This window comes from Myotis davidii, unplaced genomic scaffold, assembly GCF_000327345.1.
Source record: "Myotis davidii unplaced genomic scaffold, ASM32734v1 scaffold10, whole genome shotgun sequence".
Taxonomy (NCBI): domain Eukaryota; kingdom Metazoa; phylum Chordata; class Mammalia; order Chiroptera; family Vespertilionidae; genus Myotis; species Myotis davidii.
In genome coordinates this window covers 3,334,315-3,347,822 of record NW_006283544.1, presented here as the reverse complement: position 1 = coordinate 3,347,822, position 13,508 = coordinate 3,334,315, and the positions used below count along the sequence as shown (strand labels likewise).

The 13,508-nt window shown below is 36.9% G+C and overlaps 1 protein-coding gene across 1 annotated transcript in view; it reads right to left on the bottom strand.

The window, feature by feature from the left end:
* Positions 1-10,025: 10,025 nt before the first annotated feature.
* Positions 10,026-13,508, bottom strand: part of DACH1 (dachshund family transcription factor 1) — a 434,735-nt gene continuing 431,252 nt past the window's right edge. The window contains exon 13 of the mRNA XM_006753744.2: positions 10,026-12,739. Coding sequence (XP_006753807.1) covers positions 12,702-12,739 — 38 coding nt within the window. The 3' untranslated portion in view covers positions 10,026-12,701. The remainder of the gene's footprint in view (positions 12,740-13,508) is intronic.

Genomic DNA, 13,508 nt, shown 5'->3' with positions numbered 1-13,508 from the left:
GAGAGGGAAAAGAAATGAAATGTTGAGTTAGATCATGCTTGTCAGAAGCATGGCTTGGTCGATGATAAAAGCAGCCTTAGCTGGTTTGGCTCAGTAGAGCCTCAGCCTGCGGACTCAAGGGTCACAGGTTCAATTCTGGTCAAGGGCACATGCCTGGGTTACAGGCTCCCTCCCCAGTAGGGGCTGGTTGCAGGCTCAGTCCCCAGTAGGAGGTGTGAAGGAGATAGCCAATCAATGATTCCCTTTCATCATTGATGTTTCTATCTCTTTCTCTCCCTTCCTCTCTGAAATCAATAAAAATGTATTTTAAAAAAGCAAAATGTAATTGTAAATGCTCAAAAAACATCAATAATCTCCAGTAACTCTTGACAAAGGAGAAAAAGTAATATATGTTTACTTTTAAAATTGAGAAATCTTGAAAAATAATAAGGAGAAAGTAAATTCTTGTAATACAATTAATAAGACATAGCGTCTAGATAGATTTACTTCTTAAGAGTTTATGTATGTATATATTATGTTAAATGCCTTTTAGTATATAAAAGGTACATATAAATACTGTAAGTCATTCGTTAGTTTTGTAAAATTGTAATCAACAATTTGTATCTTACTCTTTTACTTTTATTAAATCATATATATTCATGAGTCCAAGATTGTGTCTTTGATGTTTTTTATTAGTCTAAAAACAAAAAAAAATATTAATGTTGCTCAGCACTTACTGTGCTCTAGAAATTAGACTAAGAACTTTACACATATTATTAATTTCATATGACAAGAACATAACAGATGAAAACTTAACTGCTGTTAATTGATTTATTAATGATTTATAATTATAAATTGTATCATATCTTATAATATCAGTCTAATAGATTGAAACCCGCCTGTTACAACAACAGAAAAGGCGGGATTAATATCTAAAACCATGGAGGTATCATTCTGAGGCCAGAATAAAAGAGGACAAGCCCTCCAAGAAAGTAGACAAGAGCAGAAGCCCTTGCTTATCTCTCAGCCATCTATAAACCTATGGTGACAGAGCTTCAGCTTCAATGGTCATGATTATGGGGGTCAGGAAATAAAGCCAGAACTGATGAAACTCACATGACACTAGGACTCAAAAGTGCTAACACTCAGTTTAAAAGTTGAAGTAGAAAAAAATCAACTTCACAAAAACAGGTGTCAAAATAAAATTGTGGCTTTGAGTAGAGGAGAAAAGTCTTATTTGAGACATCAGGAGAATAGGCTTATTCTTCTGGATTTAAAAATAATTACTCAAATTTACACTATCTTTGTGAACTAAGAAACTACAACTTAAGAATCTAAAGTTAATTTAATTTAAATTTAAGTTAAAAGTATCCCCAGGCAAGTAACAGAAGAAAATAAAATTCCTCCACTGAATATTACATTCTTAATCCAGATTTTAAAGAATTCCCATAGATAGAGCTCCAATAAATATGTGCTCAAATAAAAAAACTTAAAAATCATTAAGAACACTTAATAAAGAGAATCATCAATATAATGAGTGCAAAATCAGACATTAATAATATAAAATATTGGATTATTCAGAAACAAACTAAAAATGCGAGATATTTGTGTGTGTGTGTGTGTGTGTGTGTGTGCGTGTGTATAGGCAAATTAGGGTTATAGTAGTTCCTATGAAAAATAATTCAATAATTAATAAACCATAATACAAAAATAAACTCTGTGTTTTGCATACTTACAACTGTAACCTACGTTTGCCCACCCCTGTATATATCACAATACATAAGTAAATAATAGAACCAAACACTTAAAGCGAGACTATCAAAACTGCCTAAGAAGGTTTGGAGAGAACCAAATAGAATATCTAAAAATAAAAATGTTAAAAATTATTCATTAAAAATTCTATGCGAGTGTGAAATAGCAAACTATATACACCTGGACATATGCTTAGTAGGCTAAAAGATAAATCTCAAAATTACACGGAATAAAGCACAGCTAAAGAAATGGCTTATATAAAGGTTAAGAAACCTGTAAGTTAAAGGAAAAAAGTCTAATTTAGGATTCCAGAAAGTTGGAAAAAAATAGACGGGGGCATCATTTGAAGAAACATGGCTTAGAATTCTCTAAATTAAAGAAAAACACCCCCTTGACTATTTGGGAATCCTCTTAGTTCCCCAAATAATAAAAATGAGTTCATACTTACACACAGGATATACAGGCTGCAAAGCACCAAAGATAAATAAAAGTTATGAAAAACATCCAGAGAGAAAAGACAAATTGCCTACAAAGAATAATATTTAAAGTACTTTGCTATAACAACAATGGATGTCAGAAGCCAGTTTAACACAAAAAATTAAGAAAAAATTTACTTGTAAATTTTACACCTAGAAAACCTAGAATTAAACACCAAGCAACACTGACTTTATCACCTCCTCCGCCCCCCGCCCCCAAGAAAGGGGTAAAAGAAAGATATTTTAAAAGGTAAATGTTGGTTCACAACCTCAGTGGTACCCTAGATGGGTGACATCTAAAATTAGCCCCTTACAGGGAGGGGGAAGCGAACCTAAGACAGAGGCGAGCCGCCCCCGAGGGGGAGGAGGTGGTTTTAGCAGCAAGAACTTACCAGCTGGTCCCTGGGCGCTGCAGGAGCAGCAGGACTCCCGCTGCCCAGCAACCTCTCACCTGTACACAGAGGCTGGAACCGGTTCCAGGCACGTGTTCCTGCCAAAGGGCCTCAATGCACCGTGACCTCTCAGGCCACCTCCTTGAAGCAGCCCCTAGTGTGCAAAGGTGGGCCCAAAGGTATATTCCCAAAGGCAGAGGAGAGGATGAGGAGCCTCCTGTTCCTGAGGTCCAGCTGGAGGGTCAACCAGAGGTCCTGTCCTCCCGATGACCTCCTCCACGCTCCTGATTGGCTCTTTCCGTCTCCCCGGCCCCTCGCTTCCTCAGCGCCCCTGAGTGGTTACCGAGAGGTTTGATTGGCATGGAGGCAGCTTATTTGTGGCCATCAGGCTACACTGCAGGCAGATACCACAGCAACAGTATAGGTACGTGCAAGAGAAGGCACAGATTGAGATAATGATTTCCAAAATAAGTAACATTTTTCCCGCCTAGAGCTCCATAATTCAAAACCAGTGATTTCTCTGGCCCAGTGGGTCAGTTGGTTGGAGCATGGTCCCATACACTGAAAACGTTGCTGTTGGGTTCTGGTGCGGGCACATACCTCGGTTCTGAGATCGATCTTGGTCAGGGCAGGATCTCTAGGCAATGGGTCTCTCTCTCCCTCTCTCTCTTTCTCTCTCTCTCTCTCTCTCTCTCTCTCTCTCTCATCAATAAACATATCCTCAGGTAATGATTCAAAAACAAACAATGATTTACTTAAATCCTTAGGCTAGGGGTCGGATCACTCAGGGCCTTTAATTGTGTTTCCTTATGTGGTTTAAGACAGGTGCTGTGTCAGTAGACTCATCAGGTACAACATCCGGTTTGGATAATGCACAGGTGCCTCCTTGTGAGGCAGTAATAATGTCCAAGGCCATTGTCTTTTGGAAAAGATCTGTTTTCATTAGGGACATTGCCAGTGTTCAGTAAGGACAGGCTTTGTTGGCTATCATTTAAGGCTTGCTGGGTGAATTTAATAAAGGCTTCTATTTTTGCTATAAGGTCCTCAAGGGCTCATAGGGGCACTAGGTCATTGGCTTCCTGGTTGCCAGGAGGTGTCAGCACCTTATGAAAAGGTATGAAGAGCAGTAGGGACTGTCTCAAGCTCCTAGAGGATAACCCCAATGACTTTCCGCATACCCTCACCCCACAAGGGCTTATTCACCATCATCTACCCTTGGCTTCCATTTCCAACCAATAGGGTTAATCCCTTTTAGAACAGCCCACTGTCAGTGCAAAACGTTAACAGTGAGGGCTCATGAGTGATCAGTAGCCAAACCTCTCTGAGTTCAGCCCACTGACTACTGAAATTCATTTCTATTCCATCTAGATGTTATCAGTATTGGGCTGACTACTAACTATAATCATGTGGGTGGGCTGCCCCAACTACATCCAACTGTACATCAGATATCAATAGGAATTTCCTCCACTAACTCTGTTTAGGCGACAGGGACCATCACAGGAATGGGGGCAGGGGCATTTGGAGGAACAACATATTCTACAGGCTCTAGTAGCTTCTGCATTTCTGTGTGTGTGTGTGTGTGTGTGTGTGTGTGTGTGTGTGTGTATACAATTGATCATGTTTCTCTGGAGAACCCTGACTTATACAGACAGGTAAGGGGAGAGGATAGTGGGTGAAGCTATAAAAAGATAACATGAGGGGTCCTTGTTATGGAACTATTTTATGCCTTGACTGGAGTGCTGCTCATATAAATCTACAATTGTCATACTATTGAATACAACATACACACAGAAATGAGCACATATAAATCTGGTGAAATCTGAATAAAGTTGCTAGATGTCTACAGTATCTCCTGGCTTAGATACTATAATAAATTTATGCAAAATGTTAACTTTGGGGAAAATAGTTGAAGGGTGCGTGGGATGACTGTTATTTCTTACAATTATGTTTAGTCTATAATTATTTCAGTTTTTTAATTTTTTCATTTAAAATTTAATAACTTTTATTATTAAAAAATTCTCTCTATATATAAAAGCCTAAGTGACCATCTGACCATCTGATGGTCTGACTGGTAGCTATGATGCAAAATGACCACCAGACACTCAACATAGGAGCTACTGAGCTGCGGTGACTTGGCAGCTGCGGTTCTCAGGTGTCGCACCTGGAGCCAGAGAGGAGGGAGCCCGATTCCAGGGTGCATCACCAAGAACCACCCTCTCACAATCCAGGACCCCTCAGGGGGTGCCAGAGAGCTGGTTTTGGTCCTATCCCAGCAGGCCAGGCTGAGGGACCCCACCAGTTGCACAAATCTGTGCACCGGGCCTCTAGTAGATAAATAAATAAAATGAATACCATCTTTCAAGGTAAGATGCAAGGTCATCATGTGAAGCTTGAAAATAGCGATCTGAAAACTAATTTTATGACCTTACCTGTCTATCCACCTACAGACATTAAAAGAGATAATATGTGGGGTAAGGAATTGAAGTAAAAAATTGTTGGTGAGGGCTGTGGGAGGTTCAGGTCCAAATCCCTACAATCATCCATCAGAGGTGACAGGTGCTTGTCTCTCATCTAAAGTGCAGGGAAGAGACTTCAGTGGGACCAGAGGAGCTGGTAATTCCCCACTAGGGGCTGTTGGACACAAAGGACCAGTGTCTGTCTCAGTATTGAATTTTACATGGTAGGAATGTGTGTCTGACTTATTGCTGTGACAAACATACCTGGTATTTGTTGAAGTAGATAATACTGTTTACTGTGGATACATGTAGTGCTGATGCAAGAATGAGCTGGGCCTAACTCTGAAGATGATCTCCCAAAATATAGGGTGGGGCAAAAGTAGGTTTACAATTATGAGTACATGAAATACAGAGTTTATTCTTATGTTATTGTTGATTAAATATTGTACTATTTTCCACACCATCAACTGTAAGCCTACCTTTGCCCACCCTGTATAGGTGCATTTGGCTGCATCAAGGTAACTGTAGGTGAAAGATTCCCTGAGGATAAGGCAATGTTCCTCAAACCCACAAGGAATCAGCTTTGAAAACTTGTCAACTAGGTGCTAAATTATCATTTGTGTTAGCCAATTAAGAATTTTCTACCACTCCCCTAACCTTCCTCCCCTAAAATACATTTTCCTATGAGATTGTTTGCCTGTTGGCTCTTTGGTCAGATTCTCCATTTATGCCCATTTCTGTTTTATATTGTATGAAAAGTTCATTTCCCAAGAACTTGTCCATTTTCATTTATACCCTGATGTATACCGGTTGCTGTCTCACAGTAGCTACCTGTGGGATAAGAAAGAAAGCACATATAAAGCATATAATTTATTAATGGAAAGAGCCCAAATCCATTCAGCATAAATGAACCCAGTCATAACAATCAGATGGATTTGAATGAAATATCCAACTCAATTGGAGCCCCTTTGTAAATTTAAGAGATGAGTTAGTAAGAAAAGAGCTGACTTGTATCAACATCTCCCAGCTGCCACACTTGGGTTAGCAAACAACAATGGGATTTACAAAAAAAGAAAAGAAAAGTGTTTTAATAGTTACTTAATAGTTACCTCTTTAGTCCTTACTTGTTTTTAAAAATATCAATTTGAAATATATTTTTAGCCGTGAGTACATATAATCAATAGGAGTAGAAATGTATAGTTCTGGAGATGTATAAACTAACTTTTTATTTGTCCCTTACTGTAGCAAAGTTTGATACCCAAATAGCATTGTTGATAGAGCAGCCGAAGTACCTGAGAGAGGATTGCAAACTACGAGCAAATAACTTAAAGCTCTGAATGAATTACCAAAAAAATAGTTACTGTTTATGTGAGAGCTAATCTTACTACAGTATTGAGTACACTTGATTTATCTGTAGCTCTTTTAGAGTAATATTGATATAGCATTTTTTAAAATCCTCACTCAAGGAGTGAGAATATTTTTTCTATTGAGAGAGACTGGAAGGAAGGGGAGGGGAGAGAGAAGGGGAGAGAAACATCGATGTGACATTGGTTGCCTCCCACATACACCCAGACTAGGGGTGGGGATCTGACCTACAACCCAGGTATGTGCCCTTGACTGGGAGTCGAATCTGAGACCCACGGATGCCCAAGCCAATGATCTAACCACTGAACATGATGGCTAAGGCAATATAGCATTTTTAGTGATTGCTTCAAGTATTACAATATATACAGGAAACTTACTGCAATATACTTGTATGGAATGACATTGTACCAGTTCAAATAAAGCATAGAGGTATTACCTTCTTTCACAGGACTTTACACTCCCCCATTTATAACATAATTTTCTTAAATACTTTCTCTCCCTACACTGAGAATTACCCCACACTGTATTATAATTTTTGCTTTCACAAACCTGGAGGCTCTTCAAAGAGAAGAGCTTAGGGCTGCTTCTCCAAGGCTGAATCCAAGCCATAAAACCTAATGATTCTCTTCAGCTAGTGTAGAGGGAGGGCATTCAGAGGCAGAGAGCTCCAATGATGACTGAAATAGAAATTTTACTTGCTGTGTCGTTGGTTCTGAGGGAAGATTTATCAATAATTTTATTTAGAAGAAAAATAATGTGTCTTCTATTGCACCTAATTAGGAGGATTAAAAATTCATATTCACCTCAGAATTAAGATCATAATGCTAAAACTACTTAAAATATATGAAATATTTTACAGATTTTATGAAATTTTAATGATTTTCCAGATCTATTAGTTTGCTTTTGCAGTATCTGCACAGCTAACAATTTCCCCTGCCCACTCCTAACTCCTCACTGCAGAAGGTCCACTAGTAGCTTTCAAGAATGTGACACTTTCCACCCTCCCAGACAGTGGCCTGCAACCTTAGCTGCTCATTAGAATCACCCAAGAAACTTAGAAACTTAAAGATACCGATGCCCTAACTCCAACCCCCAGAGATTCAAATTTCATCAGACACAGTAATTTCTAACCTTCCCCAGATATATCCACTGTACTGCCAAGCTACCTCCCTGGCATGTGCCCTGACTTGAGGCAATCGAAACTCTCAGGGAATCTGATTTTGGATGAGAGAACATTGGATCTCCTCTGTGGAATGGGTCTTATGCTCCTGAGTAATAGAGAAGTCAAGAGATAAACAGGAGAAGCAAATAGGCCTGGAGAAAGAAAGGAGAAAGAAACAGTCACTGAGAAGCAGAAAGGTGAAAATAGTAGAGGGTCCCAGGTCCCTGGGGGCTAACTGTATTTCTGGCTTGTGTACCTCTGGGTCTTTATAATCCACTTTGTATGGTATTTAAACTTGCAGGGATTTGTTTTTGTTACATCCAACCATCTGAACTGATCCAACAGTTTAACTCAAAAGCTCCAGATCATCTACACTAAGAAAAGAGAATGATGCAAATTGACCGTAACTTTGTGATGCCCACCAGCCAATCAGGAGTGAGTATGCAAATCAACTCAACAAAGATGGCCGGTTAATTTGCATATGCAGGCGCAGAGCGGCTGGGGTGGGGCAGGACGCTTGGTTGTCGCTATGGCGATGACACAATCATTCCACATGGCCCCAGCCGCTCTGGGCCTGTGGGCAGCATGGGGAGGCATAAGGGCAGCTCCAGGCCAGAATGAAGGCGGTGCCAGCAGCCAGGGGAAGGAAGACCCATTCTTGCACGAATCTTCGTGCATTGGACCTCTAGTTGACCTACAAATTTAAATGATGCTCATTATCTAACACACTTACTTGGCATTTAGGAATGTATGCTCTGTGTTTGAATCATTTTAGGCAAATACCCTGTATACATAGGCACTGGGTAATAATTGAATATGGTAGATCTATACTCAATAGTCTGACTATATTAGGAATTTATTTTTTTTAAATGATAAAACATTTTTTTTTGTGATTAAACCGGCTACCAACCATAAAGCAAAGTTTGTGAGCATTGGTAAATGTGCTGTGATTGGAATGAACGAAAAATAACATGAAAAATCATATCGCTACAGTAGTATTATTTTCACTTAGGGGGAAATGTGTCCATGCTTTTCTCAATTCCTCCAGATTGTCTGACGCCCCAGATATCTTGCTCTGTTCTCCAGAAGGTGAATGTGCACTGCGGGCCACTAGATTGTTACCACTTAATGGTAGGTAACAACACCCTCTTTGGACCAGCAATATGTTCACTGCCAAGTAGGAGATTCTCAATGCCTCTTTTCTTGCTGAAAGTAAGATCTGATTCCAACAGAAAGTATGAACTCCTCTGGCACAACAGCTATGTTTCAATTCCAGTGACTACAACATCTAGCACAGGGCTTGGTGCAGAACAGAGGCTTTATTAGTGAATCTGCTTAAATGAATAAATGAGGATCAACTCTGCTTTTATATACCAGCTGTACCTATTAAAGATAAATCTGAGCACCAAGCCTACCCATGAGGAAAAAGGATATCTTCACAATGCCATTTACAATATTTTCTTAAATTTTATTAACATCTCTATTTCGCATATTTTTAAAATGCAACTCATATAACCTTTATTCGTAATTTACTCTCCTCTAGTAATAAATAGCTTTGTGCAGACTCTAATTTTGCTAGTCCAAAGGAAAACGCATTGGGAAAACCTTAAATTAGCACCAAATTCCACTAACATCTAGAGACTGTCTGCTACTCCAGTACAAGTCTTACCGACATAAACATTTGATGACAGAAGACAAAAATGTGATTATAAGGGTCACATAAACATTTTGGGTGTTTATTAGGGAAAAATCATAATTTGTTAACTTATTGAAATAATTTCTTTTGACAGAAAAAAATATCCATTTTCCATTCTCTTGGGAGAGTTTAGAATATTCACAGAGATAGCAACCCAATATATGTTCAAATGCTGCATTTTGGATTGATAAAAATGTTTATATATTATTAAAGGATATTAAAACTTCAAAGTTTCTAAAGGCATTTTTTCCAGTGATAGAGATCAAAAGCAAAACACCGAGTTAGAGTTACAAATATACACTCATAGATATGGGAATAATATATTTTGTTCCATCAACATGTCTACTTTACATTATTCAGCACAAAGCTTTGTGAAATAAGAATCATGGGAATATAAGAATATAAAGGAAAAAAGGTACAAATAACAGCTTCATAAACTGAGAAATGTACATAAATAAATCATGTATATGTGGGAAGTTTGCTTAGCTGGCAAGAAACAAAATATGGAAAATCTGCTTGTTAAACAATAACTACAGAGTGTGCTTTTATGATATTTTTCACCACAGTAATTCATATTAGAGATAGAAGCAGTTGCATGTTAAATAAAATCATTGAGCATTGTTCCCTCACATTGCAAAGAGCTGACTTATGATGTTTTTAGATGCCTCCCATTAGAAAGTAAATATTCCTTCAATGCTATGCATTTCACAAAATTTAATAAAGACGAACTGTAAATAAAGTCACAGGGAGATTTCAGACAGTTTTATTAGGAGATTGTTGAAAAGAAAAAGAAAATTAAATACAATAACAGTAAACATGGTTCTCACACCGAAACCAGACTCAAAGAACTAGGCTACCATAGAAAAATTTCCAATTTTTGCATTATGATGTAAAAACAGATTTTGTACAGATTTTGTACAACAAAATTCGTAATAACCTTTTATCATTTTTAGAAAACTTTAAATATATAGATAAAAATAGACAATTTTCATAGGTCCTACATGAAGGTGAGTATGTTCTGTTCCAAGGGCTTGCATAGAGCGCAAATGTGGTTATAATATAGAACAACTAGACATTAATATTTTTAGGATTACAAAAGCATGGAAACCATAAAATGGGCACAATTTTACTTGTTTATACCAAAAACAAATTTCAAACCAACCTGTATAACTAAAAAAAGGGAGGGGGGTAAACTTAAGTTACAGACTTAAAATAACATTTCAAGAATTGTAATATTTACAACAGTGTTAGTAAGATTCTCTCTTAACATATAGTTGATAGCTCTTTTCTTTAATCCTTGCTAAATTTTTTTTATATCAAACCCAATCCTAAAGCATTCTCAAAGGTCTTGAAAGTATGTATTTTAAAACTATTTAACCTATTTAACAGGTGACTCTATGCAAGGAGCAGAGCAATGATTCTACTACATATGTAAGTTGTAGGCTTTTTAAAAAATCGTTCAAAACTGTATGATTCAAAAGCTTGCCACAAGTCCCTCGAATTTTAAGTGTTGTAATTCTTTAAAGACTGCATACAGAGAAAAACAAGAAATAGATACAACTAGGATTAGAATCTCTTGCGCTCAAACAAGAGGTGGTTAATGGAAGAACTATCTTAGAAAACCAAGTTTCTACAAAGCATTAACTAACAGTATTTTAAATAAAAATATTGCTCCCTTTAAAGCAAGCTAAAATAGGAACTGCATATATAACCTTTTTATTGTATTAAAATAAAAATGGACTTAGCTGTTACCTAGTGAGCTACGCAAAAGAAGTATGTCCCAGTATTGCAAGGAAGACCTATAAACTATTGGAGCTTACTGCCAGAATATGTATAATATTTTTCTCTTAACCAAATAATCCAACTCCAAACTCCTTGAACATTTTAAGCTAGTTTTCTTGGATATTTAAGATTTTGCCATTTATGGTAATAAATAATGTTATGACCATAACATTTTAATGTGACAGCAAAATCATAAAATGAATAGCAACTGTACTGATTCATAATACCAGCCTTTAAAGGTGTAACTCCAGGTAGGTAAAAGCAAAGAGAAAGTAACTTCAGCATACAATGTGCACTGTTTGCAGCTTTTACTTCCAGTTATCTGCACAAAGTGAAAACACATACTGTAACTTTCCAAAGACAGTGAAAATAACACGGAGGCACCCTTCCCTCTGACCAGGGGGGGAAGCACAACACATTATAACTTTATCACCCAGCGCTACATGGTATTGGACTGATACATCAAGGGTTTGTTAGGTTTCGTTTTTCAGCAACATTAACATAATATGACGTTAACATATAAAAATATTTCTGGTGTCCCAATTTACTGTTCAGCCACAATCCATTCTCAATAGTGCAGCTTGGGGCACTAACTAGGGTTCAATATACAAATAAAAATGGCTGACACAGAGTTCTGATGTCACCAGATGCTTAAGATCTCATTCATTAATACTGTGACTCCAGACAAATATTTACATGCCTGCATGCGTTAAAACCAGAAAGGTGTCTTTCTGACCAACAGGGTGACAAAACATATTTTCTAAAATTTTCATTTTCCTAAACTCTAGTATACTACTGCATACATACATACCTTCCTTGTGTGTTTTATGTTTATATACTGTACATGTGACCAACAGTTTGAATAAGAAGCATCATTATTATTTTTAATTCTATATACCACTACCAGTCAGGAATGAAAACATGTTACATTTGTATTTTCTTTTTTTTTTTTTTAAAGTAAAAAGACCTTCAGTGAAACCTTTTGGCTTATATTCAATACTTCTTTTCAGATACTCAAAATGTTATTTCACTGGGTTGTTGTCAATATCCATTTATTGGCCTTTTGGAAAGTATGTGAAAAAACATCTCCAGGAGAAAGCCCACAATCAGAGAGTTTAAAATAGAATGTAACAGAATATTACTCTTTATTGTATTGACTTTTAAGAAATCCTCTATGCCTCCTATAAGTTCATTTCCAAGTGTTCTTGCTGGTTTCTGGAGGATATTATTCTGTAAGTCTGGGTGACTACTGCTACGAGTCTCTGGATGTGCTCAGATACAGAATGTTCAGAAGAGGAAAATGGTTCATTCCATTAAAAAAACACAGCTAGGTCTTATTCAGACCTGCCTTTAACTCTGTATACAAGTGTCCAGCAGCAAAGTTGCAGATATTCATTGTAAGAAGTTTGATACTTGTACATTTACAATCATCCGCAGGTCTCTGGTATAACCACAGGTGAGAATCAATGAAGGAACCTTGTATTTTTTTGTTTGTAGAATACTTAAACTTTTAAAGAACATTAATACACAAATTGAGGAAGTTCCCTTAAAAGGCTTTTATTTTTTTTCCGAACTTTTCGATGATGAATGTCTGACTGCAAAGTTCTTTACTACAACATGGATTTCTTCAACGGGAAAGATTCAGTACATGACAGTAGTTTTCAAATACAGTCTTCCATCTAAAAGTAAACAATAGAAATAATTAATGAGATGACATTTTGAAAACAAATGTGAATATAAAAACTACATAGCTTGATATAAAATTTGTGGATTTTAGTCTCTCTTCACTTGATTAGGAAGTAACATTTTCCACATCGTCTCAAAGTTAATTTCATAATTACATTGAGTTAATGTGATTGGAATGAATACAGCATTTCTAGTTCTCATAAATATATATTTGCTATTTTGCTATCAGTTCCAGAGCACTCAAAAAATAGATAACAGTATGTGCTGTGTGTGTTTTATTGATATGCAAAGCTAGTTGACTTCTGTTGAATGACAATTACTTTCTTCAAGCTTGCAGAACTAAATTTTCTCTGAATGCATTCAGGTGTATCTTCATCGCAAAAGACGAAGTTCCAATCTTTCTCCTTAGCACTGTTGTTAAATATACCACGTCATGTAACTATTTTCTATATTTGTTGCTATTTATATGAAAGCCACCTAGGTAATTTCATCACTATCAATAAACTATAACCTTCCACCCTTGACATGAGAGTAACTGAACAATTAAATATTAAGATGAAAATATATTGCTTAACTTTCACCAATTGGGTAACACAGTTATGTGAAAAAAGAAAAAAAAAGGAAATCAAATCTAGGACACTTTCAATAAATGCAGTTGAATGAATGAGAAATAAGAAATAGGAAGTAAAAAATCCAGAGAGAAAACAAAACTAAACATAAGCCTATTTTTCAACTGTCACATTCCCCAAACTGTCCACTTGT